This window comes from Sapajus apella, unplaced genomic scaffold (assembly GCF_009761245.1).
Source record: "Sapajus apella isolate SASKATOON/1434 unplaced genomic scaffold, GSC_monkey_1.0 scaffold169, whole genome shotgun sequence".
Taxonomy (NCBI): Eukaryota; Metazoa; Chordata; class Mammalia; order Primates; family Cebidae; genus Sapajus; species Sapajus apella.
The window spans coordinates 349,198-368,415 of NW_022437109.1; the positions used below are offsets into that span (position 1 = coordinate 349,198).

Here is a 19,218-nt window from a genome sequence, read left to right on the forward strand (position 1 = left end):
TTGATAGTTTGGCTTACCTTTTTCTAGATATTCTTCCAATCCCCGACGTCGGGCATCTAATTGTTGTTCTGATAATGAAAATGGCCACTTCCCTGGGAGTCGGGGAAATGTAAAGTTGGCAAACTCTCTCTTCAGGTTCTGGTGTAGGATAGCAAACTCCCGGTACCTCTTGGAGCACAGCTGCCTCCCTGCCATGTAAACATTGTATACCTGGTGAAGGAGAAGAACAAAAGAAATGCAGACTTACTACAAATTAAATCACAGAATCATCCAGTCAGGCTTAGACTGATATTGGTTAGTGCGTTCTGCTATGCACTTAAGAAAACCACTTAAAAATAAGACTTGCTTTTGACAAACATGTATGAAGTTATATGGATAAAAAAGAACTACCCCCTTTTCAAAAGGAGCATGATCTTGTTTTTGTTTTTTGTTTTGAGATGGAGTCTCACTCTGTTGTCCAGGCTGGAATGCAGTGACCCAATTTTGGCTCACTGCAACCTCTGCCTCCCAGGTTCAAGCGATTCTCCTGCCTCAGCCTCCCAAATAGCTGGGATTACAGGCATGCACCACCACACTTGGCTAATTTTTGTATTTTCAGTAGAGAAGATGTTTCACATGTTAGCCAGGCTGGTCTGGAACTCTTGACCTCAGGTGATCCGCCCACCTCGAATAACCACACCCAGCAGGAGGAGCATGATCTTATTTTTGCTATTAAAATGACCTCTAGCATACTTTTAAATATCTTCAAAGGCAATTCTCAATTTTAAGAGTAGATTTCATTTTCAGAAAGTTAAAAGTCATTTGAAGCCAATGTGGTAAATATCGTGAATGAACAAGCAAGAAAATTTGAAGGGAGCTGAAAACCTAGGGTTGATTATAAAGCAATGTAATTGATATTTGTGTGTGACCTAAACTAGCTCTAAAGTTGATTCCAAAGAAAAGGCCTAAAATGATTTAAGCAGGCTGGGCATGGTAGCTCACATCTGTCATTCCAGCGCACTTTGGGAGGCAGATCACTTGAGTCCAGGAGTTCAAGACCAGCCTGGGCAAAATGGCAAAACCCTGTCACTACAAAAAAAAAATACAAAAATTTAGCTGGGCATGGTGGCATGCACCTGTTGTCCAGGAGGCTGAGGTGGGAGGACCGTTTGAGCCAGAAGGCAGAGGTTGCAATGAGCCACAATCATGCCACTACATTCCAGCCTGGACAACAGAAGGAGACCCTATCTCAAGAAAACAAAATAAAATGATTTAAGCAATAGTGGAATTTTTGTTAGTAAACAGATAATGTGAAAAGCAAAATAAAAGCTAAGCTAAGACCTTGATAATAATTTAATTCAAACCATATAGTCTCTGCCTCTATCCCACATCCCTATATCCTTGCTTCCCTGACCCCAAAAAGTTGTCATATCCAACCATGTTCATGATTCCCTTACTTTTCATGTTTTTTGTGTTTATATATAATCCTTAAACTTTTATTTTTAATTTTTATTTAATTTAATTTTGTTTTATTTTATTGTATTTTTGAGACAGAGTCTTGCTCTTGTTGCCCAGGCTGGAGTGCAGTGGCGCAATTGTGGCTCAATGCAAACTCTGCCTCCTGGGTTCAAGTGATTCTCCAGCCTCAGTCTCCCAAGTAGCTGGGACTACAGGTATGCAACACCACACCCAGCTAATTTTTGTATTTTTAATAGCGACAGGGTTTCACCATGTTGGCCAGGCTGGTCTCAAACTCCTGACCTCAGGTGATCCGCCCACCTTGGCCTCCCAAAGTGCTGGGATTACAGGCGTGAGCCAATGCCCCCAGCCTTTTATTTCAATTTTAAAGGATATTTTGGTTTTATAAAAATAGAGTATCAAAATGAATAAGACTTTAAAGCACTTACTTTTTTCACTTAATATTATACTATGGTCTCATCACAACATTATGTCTTTGGGGTTTACTCTGCTGCATACAGCATTTTGTTGTTGTGTAAATATATCGTAGTTGCTCATTTGTTTGTTTGTTTTAAATCTATTCTCCCACTCATGGGTACTTGGGTTGTTTCTGGATTTTAGCTACTGTGAATAATGCTGCTATTAACATTTGTATACATGCCTCCTGTTGTAGATGCAAAAGATATTCCTCTAAGTATATCTTCTGAGTATAACCCTAAGTGAACTGCAGAGTTATATGCATATTAAACCTCATGGGATAATGCAAAATGTAAGCTAAAGTGGTTGCACCAATTTGTTCTCTTTCAGCAACATATAAAAAGATCCTCTTAATTGTGCTAATGGAATTGGTGTGAAAAGACTTCTTACAATGGTCCTAATTTACCTTTCCCTAATTACTAATAATGTTGAATATCTCTTCATATAATTATTGACCATGTGAGTATCATTTCTTGTAAAGTACCTAATCATGCGTTTTGCCTACCTTCATACTAAGTTTTTATGCTTTTCTTATTGATTTATGGAGTTCTTTATATATTCTTGACATAATCTGTTTCATTGGGTGTATTGTGAATATCTTCTTCCACTTTGTCACTTTATTTAAGGTTTTTTTGAATTCTAAAAAGAGTCCAATTTATTAGTCTTTTTATAACCAACACTTTTTGCATCTCAAGAAACTTTTCTCTATTCCCAAGATCTATAAGCTATTCACCAATATTTTCTATTAAGAGCTGTTAATTTTTTGTTTTGTCATTTAAGTCCTTAATCCATCTGGAATTTATTCCTCTACATAATAAGAAGTAGAGTTTTCATTGGCATTTCTCTTAAAGCTAAGAATATTTAAAATCAGCTTTTAATCAAATTATCCCTAAATAAAAATATCCTTTTATAGAACAATCTGTGGACTTCCAGGTGGTCTGTAATTAACCTCTCATTAAATACAACTAGCAAACTAGACACAACATAGGAAACAACTATTTTTAGACCTGGACAACAGGCAGCTAAGAACTGTGATCCCTGAGAAAAGGGAAGCAAACAAGATGAGTGCTCCTATCATCTCAGCTTTCTGCCTGGAGGTAAATCCCAAACTGCAGCTGAATAGAGTTTGGCAACTTCACTGAGTTGAATAAACAAAGACTGAAGTTCAAGGAGCCCAAAGCAGCTAGAATTTGCAGGGCTTAGCATGCAAGGGGGAGCTAAAGCCAAGACACAGTTCCAGAAATCTGTATTAAGTCCCCTTGAATTTTGACTGAATAACAATCTAAGGAAAGAACTATTATCAGTGGGGAGCGGTAAATAAACAATTCCCAGAATTCACACGGGTTATGGAATCATTCAACTTCCCTTGAGCCAGAATAAAGAGACCTCCCTAAATCTGCATGAAATTCAGAAGGAACTCAAAAAGACCATGCTTTAGGAGTTAAGCTAAATTAGTTCTAGAGTAAAAGGTATTCTAAACTACTCAAAAAGAGCTTAAAAGCAAAGCTAAAAAGGATCAAAGTAATTTGTAAGTAACTTAACTGTATGGCAGAAAAAAAAAGAAATCCAACACTCTACTCTTTAAAGAAATACAACAAAATCTAGCACCTAATAACATTGCATTCACAATATCCAACATCCAATCAAAAATTACTAGACATATAAAGAAGCATGAAAATTTGACCTATAACCAGGATAAAAATTAAGTCAGTAAAAACAGGCTCAGAAGTTACCAAGACAAAAGACAAGGACATGAAGCAGCTATCATGTATTAAGAAGTGGGATTAAGAAGTGTATTAAAAAGTGGGATCTGTAAGAGGTAACTAGACTATAGTGGCAAAACTCTCATGATTAATGTCATTATTGAGGCAGTGGGTTATTTATCCGAGGAGTTTGGCCCCCCTTTTCTGTCTCACATGCACTTCCTCACCATGGAATTCCTTCCTCCATGTTATAACACAACAAAAAAGGCCTTCACCAGATGTGGCCCCTTCATATTAGACTTCCCAGGTTCTAGAACTGTGAGCCACATAAATCTCTTTTCTTTATAAATTACCTACAATCTGTGTTATTCTGTTAAAGCAGCAAAAATAGGCTAAGACAGGCAGCAAATCCTCTCATCCATAGGGCACAGGTGAAGATCCACTTCTTCTGAGGAAGGAGTAAAAGTAAAATACTCTATACTCCTGGGGAGAGGCAGGAAACCATATTAGGCCCAGGTTCCTATACTGTTACCAAGCAGAGGTCTGCTATAGTTGAGGGAGGGACAGGAAACTCTTTCCCAAGACTAACCACAGATACAAGGCAGAGTTTGGCTGCAATAAGAAGGAAGGACAAAAGAACTAAGACACAGAGACGCAGACTCTGCTTAAGACTAAGGTTGAACCACGTATCTTACCTCTACCATGGGTCTAGCCCAAGTAAAAAGCAAGAGCAGTCTCCCGTAGCAGAGGGGTAAGAATGTAAAGAGAGAATTTGTCTGTGGTACTGGTATGCACAGGTGGTTGAAAGCCTGAGGACAAAACACTGAAAAAAACCTTCCAGGCTGGGCACAGTGGCTCATGTCTATAATCCCAGCACTTTGGGAGGCCAAGGCAGGAGGATCGCTTGAGCCCAGGAGTTTGAGAACAGCTTGGGCAAAATAGTGGGGCCCTGTCTCTACAAAAAGTATAAAAAAAAAATTAGCCAGGTGTGGTGGCGTGTGCTTGTGGTCCCAGCTATTTGGTAGGCTGAGGCAGGAGGAATGCTTAAGCCCGGAAGTAAAGGCTGCAGAGAGCCATTACTGTACAACCACACTCCAGTCTGAATGACAGAGTGACACCTTGTCTAAAAAAAAAACCTCAAAAACAAAACAAAAAATAAATATTTAAAAACCTCCAGAACCCCAGCACAAGGTAATAGCAACCCATTGCTAGAGAAACTTGAGGTCTATGGCACAGTAAAGGTAATGATAGCCATAACAAAATCCAAACCCAGCTTAACTGACTAAATTACCTAACAGAAGAGTATTGCCCATTTCCAAGTTCAAACACTATTTACTTCAGTCATCTCTACTATTATTCTACACATGACACTTGGCATTCAGTTAAATATTACAGGACAAAAATGCAAGAAAAAAAATAAACCCCAACATTACGTGAAGAGATAAAACAGTCTCAGAGATGATCCAGTCATTGAAATTATCAGGCAGTATATTACTAGACTAACAGTGATTAATATGCTAAAGATCTCATGCAACAGGAAAAGGCGAAAAACATAAACAAACAGATGGGAATTGGGGAATTTCAGCAGGTATGAAAATTACAAGCAAATATCAAATGGAAGTGATAGAAATAAAAGGCATGGTATCAGAGATGAAGAGTTCCCCTAACAGTCTCATCAGCAGACTGGACATAGCTGAGGAAAAAAAATCAGCAAACTTAATGACAGGTCAATAAAAATGATCTAAATGGAAATGAGAAAGTAAGAACTGAAATAGAGTAAAACACCCAAAAGCACTAGGACAATATCAAACAGTGTAAAACAGAGGTAACTAGAACCTCCAAAAAGACAAGAGAAAAAGAATGGGCTGAAAAAGTATCTGAAAACATAGTGGCTAATAATTTTCAAAAAAATAATAAAAGATATCAAACCACAAATTCCTCAAGCAGGATAAATAAGAAACAACCACCCAGACACATAAATGAAACTTTGAAAACCAAAGATAAGGAGAAAACACTGGGGGTGGGGAGCAGTGGTTCATGCCTGTAATCCCAGCACTTTGGAGTCTGAGGAAGGAAGACTGCTTGGGGCTGGGAGTGTGAGAACGGCCTGGGGAACATAGCAAGACCCCACCTCTACTAAAAGTTATTTAAATTAGGTGGCCAGGCATGGTAGCTGACACCTGTAATCCCAGCATTTTGGGAGGCTGAGGCAGCCAGATCGCTTGAGGCCAGAAGTTTGAGACCAGCCTGATCAACTTGGTGAAACTTCATCCCTACTGAAAATACAAAAATTAGCTGAGTGATGGTGCACACCTGTAGTCCCAGCTACCTGAAAGGCTGAGGCAGGAGAATTGCTTGAACCCAAGAGGCAGAGGTTGCAGTGAGCCAAGATGGTGCCACTGAACTCCAGCCTGGGCGACAGAGTGAAAACCCATCTCCAAAAAATAAAATAAAATAAAATAAAATATAAAAATTAGACAGGAATAGTAGCACATGCCTGTAGCCCCAGCTACTTGGAAGGCTGAGCCAGGAGGATCACTCGAGCCCAGGACGTCAAGGCTGCAGTGGCCTATGATCACAGACACTGCGCTCCAGCCTGGATGACTGAGTGAGACCCTGTCTCTGTTTTTTTAAAGAGAGAAAAAAGAGCTGGGTACAGTGGCTCACACCTGTAATCCCAACACTTTTGGAGGCTGAGGCAGGTAGATCACCTGAAGTCAGGAATTCGAGACCAGCCCGGCCAACACTGTGAAACCCCTCTACTAAAAATACAAAAAATTAGCTGGGCATGGTAGCAGGTGCCTGTAATCCCAGCTACTAGGGAGGCTGAGGCAGGAGAATCGCTTGAACCCGGGAGGTGGAGGTTGCAGTGAGCTGGGCTCACACCATTGCACTCCAGCCTGGGCAACAAGAGCGAAACTCTGTCTCAAAAAAAAAAAGAAAGAAAGAAAACTTTGAAGGTAGCCAGAGAGGGTTAAAACATTCCACAGAAAAGACCAAACCCTAAAACAAGCAGGCATCTCACAGAAACTATGAAAACCAGAAAGACTGGAGAGATTTTTTTTTAATTGGGTCAGTCTCACTCTGTCTCCCAGGCGGGAGTACAATGGCGTGACCACAGCTCACTGCAACCTCAACCTTCTAGGTTCAAGTGATCCTCCTGCCTCAGCCTCCCAAGTAGCTGGGACTGCAAGCATTGTGCCACCACACCCAGCTAATTTTTTATTTTTTGTAGAGACAGTCTCACTATGTCGCCCAGGGTTGTCTCAAGCTCCTGGCCTCAAACAATCTTGCTACCTCAGCCTCCCAAAGTGCTGGAATTACAACAGAGTGATTTTTTTTAAGTACTAAAAGAAAAAAACTATCAACCCCAGCATTCTATACCCTGAAAAAATCTTCCAAGCATAAAGGTGAAATGAAGCCTTTTTCACATCAACAAAAGCTAAAAGAATTCATTGCCAACAGACCTGCACTATTAATGCAAGTTCTTCAAGCAGAGGGAATCTAATGCCAGATAGAAACTGGATTTACACAAAGGAATAAAGTGCATAAGAAATGGTAAATATGGGCCAGGCACAGTGGCTCACACCTGTAATCCCAGCACTTTGGGAGGCCAAGGCAGGCGGATCACCTGAGGTCAGGAGTTCAAGACCAGCCTGACAAACGTGGAGAAATCCCGTCTCTACTAAAAAATTAGCCAGGCATGGTGACGCATGCCTGTAATTCCAGCTACTTGGGAGGCTGAGGCAGGAGATCGCTTGAACCCAGGAGGTGGAGGCTGTGGTGAGCTGAGATCATGCCATTGCACTCCAGCCCAGGCAACAAGAGTGAAACTCCATCTCAAGAAAAGAAAAGAAATGGTAAATACTGGTCAAATATAAAAGAACTCTTTTCTCATGTTTCATTTCTTTAATGCCGGGTGTGGTAGCTCATGCCTGTAATCCCAGAACACTTTGGGAGACTGAGATTGGTGGATCACTTGACCTCAGGAGTTCGAGACCAGCCTGGGCAACATGATGAAACCCTGTCTCTACCAAAAATACAAAAAATGAGCTGGGCATGGTGGTGCGCACCTGTGATCACAGCTACTCAGGAGGCTGAGGTGGGAGGATCACTTGAGTCTGGGGGGCAGAGGTTGCAGGGTGCCAAGATTGTACCACTGCATTCCAGCCTGGGTGACAGAGTGAGACCACAACTCAAAAAACAAAAACAAAAACAAAACACAAAAAACAAAAAAACCCGACTCTTTAAAAGGCAATTGTTTAAAGCAAAAATAACAATGTATCATTAAGTTTATAATACATATACAAGTCAATGCATGACAATAGCGTAAAGGATGGGGGGGGTGGGTGGAATATGCTCCTCTAAGAGTCTTAAATTATACAGTATGTGAGTGTGTGTGTGTGCGCGCGCGCAAGTGCGCGCGCCAACCTGAGCAACAGAGAGAAACCATGTCACAGAAAAAAAGGTATCATGAAAAGTATCATCTATAACTACAATGGGGTAAAGTTAGAAATCAATAACAGAGGGAAAGCTAGAAAATTCACAAATTTGTAGGAATTAAACAACATCTGATGGGGGACAAAATGGCCAATGTAAATATAAATATATAGCATATTTATATAATTATAAAATTAGATATATTCAATAGAGAATATAATTTTATATTATAAAATTAGATATATTAGATATATTTACATATGTTATACTATATATAATATACATGTACTATATTATGTGTATATAACTATAAATTCAAATATATAATTTGAAGGTAAATGTTCGTAAATTACAGACATATACTGTAAACCAAGAAAAAAACAAATTATACCTAATAAAACAATAGTAGAGATAAAATAGAATCGTTTAAAAATACTCTATCAATCCAAAAGAAGGCAGGAAATGAGGAAAAAATAAATAAATAATGATGCAACATAGATACCAGAAAACAAGATGGTAGATTCAGCGTAACTATAGCAATAATTATACTAAAGGTGAATAGTCTACACATTCAAAATAAAAAACTTTGTCAGACTGGATAAAAAGGCAAGATCCAGCTATAAGCTTTCTATAAGAAACCCAGTTTAGGCTGGGCGTGGTGGCTCACACCTGTAATCCCAGCACTTTGAGAAACCAAGAGGGGTAGATTACCTGAGGTCAGGAGTTCGAGAGCAGCCTGACCAACATGGAGAAACCCTGTCTCTGCTAAAAATACAAAATTAGCCAGGCGTGGTGGCACATGCCTCTAATCCCAGCTACTTGGGAGGCTGAGGCAGGAGAATCACTTGAACCTGGGGGTGAAACTCCGTCTCAGAAGAAAAAAAAGAAACCCAGTTTAATCATAAGTATATAAATAGGCTAAATGGAAAAGACAGCAACAAAAACAATAACCAAAAGAAAGGTGATATGGCTATTAGTGGCCATATGTTAATATGAGAGAAAGACTTCAGAACAGAGAATATTACCGGGGATAACGAGAGATATAGATAAGAGATTTATAATATATAAAGAGATAAATAATCTTAAAGGGATCAGTTCATCAAGACATAATATTCATTATACATAATGAAAAACCTGATAGAACTCCATTTCAAGTAGTACATACATTTGCTGTAGACCAACCCTTCCACTAAAACACACAAATTCTGGACAAAATGCAAAAACAATTATCTGAGGAGTCTGAATTACACACTAAAAGCAGGCCGACTGGGGGGGGAACTCAAAACATAGAGCAATGATCTGTACAGGACCAGGGACATTCCTGCATTTAGAGGGCTTTCCTCTGCTTATGGGCATTAGTTACAAACTAGCACAATTTAAGCAACTAGAACTCAGAACCTGACATCTTTCTGGCTCAAATATATAGGGAAAAGACTCTAGGTAGGCATGGTTGCTACCAGAGTGAATGGAGAATTCAAGACTAGAGAAATCCAGAGAAGGTGATTCCTTAATTCTATGAATGAACACCACATGTATCTCAGACTAATCCCTTCTTGAATGTATACAGACTCAATGTAGCACAGCAAAGACTGAAAGAATTAAACAGATTTGCAGTATAACCCACAGAAGGAGACACAGCTTACAGCTTACTGCCAGCCAAAACAAAAACATCAATGCTTCTCAGAGGAATATTATAGAACCCAGAGTCCACACAATGTAACATTCATAATATCCCAAGATACAATCCAAAATGACTCAATAAAGAACCAGGAAGATATAACTCATTCTCAAGGGAAAAGACATTTAACAGAAGCCAATCTCAAAATGACACAAATGTTCAGAAATGATGAACATAATGAACAGATCAATGAAACGGAATAAAGAGTTCAGAAACAGAACCACACAGTCAATTGATTATCCACAATGATGTCAAGATATTTCAAAGGGGAGAGAATTTTCTTTTCAACACTGGTTGCTGACAGTGGATATCCATATAAAAACAAAACCGAAAACAAAACCTTGACCTGGTCAGGCACAGTGGCTCACACCTGTAATCGCAGCACTTTGGGAGGCCGAGGCAGGTGGATCGCTTGAGGTCAGGAGTTCGAGACCAGCCTGGCTGAGACGGCAAAACCTTGTCTCTATTAAAAATACAAAAATTAGCTGGGTGTGGTGGTGCATGCCTGTAATCCCAGCTACTCAGGGGGTCGGAGGCAGGGAAATCACTTGAACCCAGGAGGCGGAGGCTACAGTGAGCCAAGATCTCACCACCGCACTCCAGCCTGACATTGGGGAAAAAAAACCAAAAAACAAAAACTTGACCTTTATATATCACAATATACAAAAAAAAAAAAAAAAAAAAAAATTTCCTTTTTAATACAAAAAAAAAAAAAAAAAAAAAAAAAAAAAAAAATCCCTCAAAGTGGATCACAGACCTAAACATAGGAGTAAAAACTATGGCACAGCCACTTTGGAAAACAGTTTGGCAGCTCCTCAAAAGGTTAAACCTAAAGAGTGACCATATAACCCAGCAGTTGCATTCCTAGGTATGTATCCAGGAGAAATGAAAACATACATCTAGACAGAAACGTGTAACGCAAATGCCCATAATAGCATTACTCATAATAGTCAAAAGTGGAAAGAACTCAAATGTCCATCAATTGAAGAATGGATAAATAAAAGTGGGATATCCATACAATGGAATGCGAAAATGAAATTCTGATGCATGCCACGCTTAGATAAGCCTCAAAAACATTATGCCAAGAAGCCCATCACACACAAAAAAATCATGAGTTCATTTCTATGAAATGTCCAGAATACCCAAATCTATGAGACAGAGGATAGATTAGTGCTTGCCTAGAATTGGAGGGGATGGGAGGTTTGGGGAATGATGGCTACAGGGAATGAGGTTCTTTTTGAGGTGATGAAAATGTCGTAAATTTGTTTTATGCTTCCAAAGTGCTAACTTTGAGTCATAAGGCATGTAAGAAGTTCAAATCAAGGTCACATCCTAAAAGCAGAACAGACTGGATGTTGAAAACTTTTGGGAATTACCTAAAACCTCAGGAACTTGAGAAAAGGAATGAAACTTCTAATTGTACTTTTATTAATTTATTTATTCTTTTTTTTGAGACGAAGTCTCACTCTGTCACCCAGGCTGTAGTGCAGTGGTGTGATCTCAGCTCACTGCAACCTCTGCCTCCCAGGTTCCATTCTGTGAACACACTATAAATTGGCCAGGCGTAGTGGCTCACCCCCTGTAATCCCAGCACTTTGGGAGGCTGAGGCAGGTGGATCACGAGGTCAGGAGTTTGAGACCAGCCTGGCTAATGTGGTGAAACCCCATCTCTACTAAAAATACAAAAATTAGCTGGGTACAGTGGCGTGCGCCTGTAGTCCCAGCTACTCAGGAGGGTGAGGCAGGAGAATCACTTGAACCTTACAGTGGGCCAAGACAGCGCTACTGCACTCTAGCCTGGGCGAAAGGGTGAGATTCCATCTCAAAAATAAAATAAAATTAAAATTAAAAATCAAGTTCTTACAAAAAAAAGACAGCTGAAACTATAAAACTTCTGCAAGAAAACATAAAAGACTGGTGTCTTTGGGTTAGGTAGATTTCTTAGAACAAAAAAGCATTATCCATAAATTTACAAACTGATAAACTAGACTATCAAAATTTAAAATTTCTGTTCTTTGAAAGATACTTTTTTAAAAAATGAAAAGGCAAGTCACAAACTGAAAGAAATATTTATAAAACATCTTTCGAAGTCCTTTTTTTGTTTGTTTTTGAGACAGTGTTTCACTCTTGTTGCCCAGGCTGGAGTCCACGGTATCATCTCAGCTCACTGCAACCTCCACCTCCTGGAGTTCAAGTGATTCTCCTGCCTCAGCCTCCCAAGTACCTGGAATTACAGGCTCCTGCCACCACACCTGACTAATTTTTGTATTTTTAGTAGAGATGGGGTTTCACCATGTTGGCTAGGCTAGTCTCAAACTCCTGACCTCAGGTGATCTGCCCACCTTGGCCTCCCAAAGTGCTGGGATTACAGGTGTGAGCCACTATGCTCCGTTTATTTAAGTCCTTTTGCAAGCTACTGGAAAATATATCATTCATTCATTCATACACACACACACACACACACACACATTTACGTACGTATGGTAAAGGACTTATAGAACCCAAATATATAAAGAATCCCTACAACAAAATAATAAGACAAACAACCCAATTTTTTAAATAAGCAAAAGAATTAAACAGCTACTAATCAATGAAGACACCATTAAACACACAAAAATCAGCTCATCATCATGAGTCATTAGGTAAATGCAAATTAAAACCACGGTAAGATATCATTATGTCCATGAGAATGGCTAGAATTAAAAAGACTGAAAATATCAAGAGGTTACGGAGCCACCGGAACTCCGGAACTCTCCACTGTGTATGAGAATGTAAAACTGGTATAGCCACTTTAGAAAACAGTTTGGCAGTTTTTTAAGGTTAAACTTACACTTTTTTTTTTTTCTTTTGAGGCAGAGTCTCACTCCATCACCAGGCTGGAGTGCAGTGGCGTGACCTCGGCTCACTGCAACCTCCACCTCCCCGGTTCAAGCAATTCTCCCGCCTCAGCCTCCCGAGTAGCTGGGACTACAGGCACGCGCCACCACGCCCAGCTAATTTTTGTATTTTTAGTAGAGACAGGGTTTCACCATGTTGGCCAGGATGGTCTCGATCTCTTTTTTTTTTTTTTTTTTTTTTTTTTTGAGACGGAGTTTCGCTCATGTTACCCAGGCTGGAGCGCAATGGCGCGATCTCGGCTCACCGCAACCTCTGCCTCCTGGGTTCAGGCAATTCTCCTGCCTCAGCCTCCTGAGTAGCTGGGATTACAGGCACGCACCACCATGCCCAGCTGATTTTTTTGTAGTTTTAGTAGAGACGGGGTTTCACCATGTTGACCAGGATGGTCTCGATCTCTTGACCTCGTGATCCACCCGCCTCGGCCTCCCAAAGTGCTGGGATTACAGGCTTGAGCCACCGCGCCCGGCGGTCTCGATCTCTTGACCTCGTGATCTGCCCGCCTCGGCCTCCCAAAGTGCTGGGATCACAGGCGTGAGCCACCGCGTCCGGCCAGTTAAACTTACACTTACTGTAAGACCCTGCAATTCCATTTCTTGGTATGTGCTCAAGAGCAATTAAAACATATATCTACATAAAGACCTGTACATTAATATTATTTCACAGCAGCTTTAGTCATACTAGTCCAAAACTGGAAGCAACCCACATGTGCATCAACAATGAAGGGATGAACAAACTGTAGTAAATCTGTATAATCGACTACCACTCAGCTACTAAAAAGAGACAAATAGGGCCGGGTGCGGTGGGTCACACCTGTAATCCCAGCACTTTGGAAGGCCAAGGCAGGTGGATCATGAGGTCAGGAGATTGAGACCATCCTGGCAAACATGGTGAAAACCCGGCTCTACTAAAAATAAAAAAAATTAGCTGGGCGTGGCAGTGCACACCTGTAGTCCCAGCTACTCAGAAGGCTGAGCCAGGAGCATCACTTGAACCAGGGAGGCGGAGGTTGCAGTAAGCCGAGATCATGTCACTGCACTCGAGCCTGAACGACAGAGTGAGACTCCGTCTCAACAAAAAAAAAAGGGGACAAATCAAGTATTTGCTGTAAATAACAATGTATACCCATCTTAAGGATTATACTAACTGAACAAAGCCAGATACAAGAGAGTACATACGATATGATTCCATTTATTTGACATTCTGGAAAAGGTAGAACATGGTGACAGTAAGCTGATCCGTGGTTGACAACGGCAGTGGTAAGGGGTGAGGACTGACTGCAAAGGGCATGAGGGAACTTTTGGGGGTAGGAAAATGTTTTAAATCTTCATTGTGGTGGTGGTGGTGGTTACAAGACTACGTACACTTGTCAAACTTGTAAAAGTGGACACTTAACGTAGGTGAATGTTCATACAGGTAAACTATGTTCAATAAAGTTGATTTTAAAAGTACAATTAGTGGGCTGAGTGCGGTGGCTCACGCCTGTAATCCCAGCACTTTGGGAGACTGAGGTGGGCAGATCACCTGAGGTCAGGAGTTTGAGACTAGCCTGGCCAACAAGGTGAAATCCCATCTCTACTAAAAATACCCAGCTTAGCCGTGTGTGGTGGCGCATGTCTGTAACCCCAGCTACTTGGGAGGCTGAGGCAGGAGAATTGTTTGAACCCAGGAGGTGGAGGTTGCAGTGAGCCAAGATCACACCACTGCACTCCAACGTGGGGGACAGAGCAAGACTTCATCTCAAAAAAATAAAAATAAATAAAGGTACAATTAGTAGTATCATTCCTTTTCTCAAGTTCCCAAGTTTTTAGGTAATTCCCAAAAGGTCTCAACATCTGATCAGCTCTACTTTCAGGACATGAACTTGATTTCAACTTCTTACATGCTTATGACTCGAAGTTAGCACTTTGAAACATAAACTCTAAATTCTGTGTTACAGAAGTCCATCCTGAAATAAACCTATATGCTATCATCTACAGCTAAATTACAGATGCAACCAAGCATTATTTGATCCCCTGCAACTTTTCTAGCTTCCTTGCTTTTCTTATCTCTTCACTAAAAAGAATTTACCATAAATGTAAATGAGTACCACAGCTCGTTCCTATGCAGAGGATAACTCTGTTTTAGAGACTGCACTTTATTCAACTGTTCAGCTTTAAACATCTGCAGTCTGTTTGCCAGCATCTAACAGAACCCGCTGCATTTTCTACAAAGAACAATGAACATTTCTCATTACAGCAAAACTCCACAAATAATTAAAGGCAAATAAAGCATATTGCAACCAAGAGAAAAATTAAATAGACTGAGATATCCAAGCTATCCTTTGTTCTTCAATTAGGCTTTGAAGAACAAAGGTATTCAGGAAAGAGTCTAGCACACATCACTAAAAATTCAGGATGGGCTTTCCTGCATAACCACAACAGCAACAGACTGGAAATGTGTGAAACAGCTCATGGGAATTGCATTCAGGAAACTCATGGGAAAAGCCACAGTTAATCATTCACACAGATACCTCCAAAGAAAATGAAAAGAACATGATGTGGAAAGAAGAGTAGAGACATCCAAGTTCTGAAATGGACAAACCTCTCTTTTATTCAAATATCTCTGAGGACACCATCTTTTTAAATTAATCTTGCCCTATAGCTCCATAGAATTGATAGTAAGTAAGAGACTACTATTAGCAAAGAGAGACAGCAACCAACAAAAGAACGAACAAAAAGAAACTAAACAAACAAAAACTCACACACTGACAACACAGAATGCAAACTTGAGACTATCTCAAAATAAAATGGAATTATACTTATGCTGAATAGGACTCTTCTCCATTACTGTAGCTCACCCCCTGCAATAAGTCAGGGTCAGTGTCTTTTATTTACGTGTGAACTCATCCTCCTGGTAGACAAACTGACCTAAGTTGCAGTCTTTTATCTACCACTGTAATATTTGCATAATTATAAGACTAGGGGAAACAAAAGCTAGATGTTTGAGGATGGAGTTGGGCTGACACTCACCACAAACTTCTCACCATTCTGCTCCACATGTTTGTATCTGGGGACCGATATGGGCACTGCTTGCTTTTCTGTGTAATCATAAAATGATTGTCCCAACGAGTCGTCACTGGGATCTAGGTTATCTGCCTCATGAGGAGGTACAGATAACACTGTCAAGATCAATTCCTTCTCGCCTGCTCGGATCAGGTCCACCACCTGCTTGTGTGTCGCCCCCTCAACATTCACGTGGTTCCTAAGGGGAAAAAGGGAAAAAGACAATCCCATAAACCAGAAGGGTCCAAACACCTTGTATCTCCTCCCTCCTGCCCCCACTCCAGTGTCACACAGTATGAACCATGAAATCAAAGGGTTAATTTGGTTCCGGAAAAGCTGTTTATGTTTTTACAGTTTCTAACGTGAAAAACTTTGTGAACTTATGGCGGGGGGAAAAATGGAAAGAGGTGAGAAGACCTCCCCTTCCTCTATACTCATATCCCACACATAGCTTCAGGAAGCACATGGAAAGAGGGTGAAGCTGACGAGGAAACAAAGCTTTTTAAGTTAAACAGTCCAATTTCCTCACCCCAACTAAGCATGGACACAATTCATTCAAAATGGCTTTTGACAGCCCTGCCACTTGAATTGTATTTTGTCCTTTTTAAACCTCACAGGAATTCTGTTAAAAGAACCTTCACAAAAGACACTCCCTTAATTTGTAAATAGAGACTCAACAAAAGTTAAGACTGAAAATAATTCCTTTACATTTACATCCAATTTCTCTCCATATCTCAAATCAGTCAACTCAATTTTCCTTTATGCCAAGTTTCATTACCTTGGGAGCCAAATGGTATTACTCTTCACACACTAGTTTCCACTTCAATTAACCTCTCGGGATTCTACCAACTTTTTTCCTGCTCTATGCTACCTCATTTAAAGCCCGGTGTAATCAGTCCAAACTAAAAAATATGCACCTAAGGTTATAGTCAGTCAGCCTACTAATTTTCCTTCCTGTTTTACTGTGTACAAAAGGCTGAAACAAGGCAAACAAAGTACAAAGTTTAGAAGAAGTATTTTGTCAAGAAAGATGCTGAGTCTCACAAAACTCACTCAGCAAACCAAACTACCTTCCCAGAGTGCCAATCCAGGCTGCTACCTCAGCAAAAACCACTGGGCAGCTGGCCTGGAGGTTCCCTCCTACGGCTACCCCAAGAGAGGCAGGAAATACACACCTGACCTCTAATCAATCTAACATTTAAAGCTGATCTACCCTTTAGAGTTAAATTCTTTTTCAGTCCTGTTCTAAACCATTAGGGGTTTTCCTTCCTGAAAATGATGCTAAGTTTAGTAACAAGCCTTCCATAAACTTTTCAGTCACTGAAATTGTCTCTGTCAGAGTCTGGTATCTGAAACATCCATCTATATAAACAGAACAGACAGGAGATCCCCCCAGCTAGCCTCCTGGGATTTAATTTAGAGTTTAACAATTTAGCCAGTAAATTCAGCACTTCTGACATTTCACATCCTGAAAGTCTAACTTATATACAAAAAATTCAGCAGACCCTTCTTGCTGATGGAAACTTGGGCTTTTTATTTGGATCAGTCAGACTTGTGATCAAAAAACATGATCAACTCTGATCATACAGCAGGATGGCAAAATGGAAAGAAAATAGGCTTCGGAGCTAGTAACATGAGTTCAAATCCTGATCCTGCCTATTAGTATCAGAATTGGTCTTGACTGAGTTTTAACCTTTCTTAGCCTTGCTTTCCACATCTGGAAATGCAGACAATACTAAGTTCCTAACAGAGTTGCTGTGGAGATTAATATAATAAAACAGGTAGGACAATTCCTAAACATTTACATCAGAAGGTTTAAGAAGTAAAGAGGTACCATGTATATAGATATTGGTTAAAGAAGAAATGGAGATCTTTTCTTTTTTTTTTTTTTTTTTTTTTGATGGAGTTTCACTCTTGTTACCCAGGCTGGAGTGCAATGGTGCGATCTCGGCTCACCGCAACCTCCGCCTCCTGGGTTCAGGCAATTCTCCTGCCTCAGCCTCCTGAGTAGCTGGGATTACAGGCACGCACCACCATGCCCAGCTAATTTTTTGTAGTTTTAGTAGAGACGGCGTTTCACCATGTTGACCAGGATGGTCTCGATCTCTTGACCTCGTGATCCACCCGCCTCGGCCTCCCAAAGTGCTGGGATTACAGGCTTGAGCCACCGCGCCCGGTCAGAAATGGAGATCTTAAGTTAGGAATTGGCAAAAGATTTTATCTAATTATTTGGTCTCACTAGTTTTGAGAAAATGATTTGATGGTAGAAGAAAAAAATGAAAAACCAAGTTTAGAAATCATCAAATAATTTCATCTATCCCTAGGAACCTTAGCTAACTCATGAATATCCTTTATTAACACACTGGCAAAAGCTGACACCTTAAAGACTCGACAAAATACTAACATCCTGAATACAGGCTGGGCACAGTGTGGCTCACACCTGTAATCCCAGGTGTAATTGCTTTAGTTCAGGAGTTAGAGACCAGCCTGGGCAACATGGTAAAACCCCATCTCTATATAAAATATACCAAAATATTAGTCAGGCCTGGTGGCACGTGACTGTAGTCCCTGCTACTCATGAGGCTGAGGTGGGAAGATCACCTGAGCATGGGAGTTCAAGGCTGCAGTGAGCTATGACTGTGCCACTGCACTCCAGCCTGGGTGACAGAGTGAGATCCTGTCTTCAAATAAAATCTTAAATACTAAAACAAAATTTCTGTTAATACAATCAATTTTGTGAAATGCACATTTGTGAAAAATAAAAACTGATGCTCAAATCTTACTTTTCAGTTCCCTAATTATTTTTCCCTTTAAAGAATTTTTTTTTATCTAGGGCACTCTGTTGGTAGACTTGGGAGCCAGTGGATCTATAAAATTTGTATGTAAAATTGTATTTATGTGCATATTATGCATTTTTTTCTGGGGAGTTTCCCTAGCTTTCATCAGCTTCAAAAAGGAGTATATAAACTCCAAAAAGATTCAGAACTATTGCTTTCAATACACACCTCCACTCATTCAGTTTTCAAATCAAAATACACTGTTCCATGGGTCACTCACAAAAATAAACCCTGAAAATCATCAGAGAAACTTAAGTGAGACTTATACCAAGAGCAACCAGGGAGCGAGAGAGCTCACCTACGTTTCTCTTCTTTATTAGTAAGACCAAGTTTCAAACTGACTATAATTCCAAAAACCTCTTCTAAAAAAAGAGAGGAAAAAACTTCCACTGTCATATTCTAAACAGACTTGCTAATATTTTATCTGGTTCAGCTATAGAAGGAATGCTATACATTCCAAGACTTACTACAAAGTGGAAAATTCCTTCATTCTTCGGAGAATGAAATAAGGTCAGTAAAAATCCCAAGATGTCTGATTTGAAAAACGGCCCTCCCTCCTCAAGAATTAAGAGATCTTCACAGGCATAAAAATGTTTATATGATATACTCTTTTTACAAGAAGGCTACTATACCAGACTCAAATTCGGTGTGGCCCAATACTTTGTACAATTTTGAAGACAAAAATTAATGCAAAATATAAATTCTCC

At 40.1% G+C, this 19,218-nt stretch overlaps 1 protein-coding gene across 5 annotated transcripts in view; it reads right to left on the minus strand.

The window, feature by feature from the left end:
- The window catches only part of SNX27 (sorting nexin 27), an 86,462-nt gene that overhangs the window by 43,763 nt on the left and 23,481 nt on the right, over positions 1–19,218 (minus strand). For 4 of the 5 annotated variants that reach the window (XM_032267345.1, XM_032267346.1, XM_032267349.1 and 1 more), the window contains exons 2-3: positions 15,642–15,873; positions 18–210 (exon numbers count right to left, since the gene is read on the minus strand). In XM_032267345.1, coding sequence (XP_032123236.1) covers positions 18–210; positions 15,642–15,873 — 425 coding nt within the window. The remainder of the gene's footprint in view (positions 1–17; positions 211–15,641; positions 15,874–19,218) is intronic. The other variant, XM_032267348.1, reaches the window with a different exon arrangement.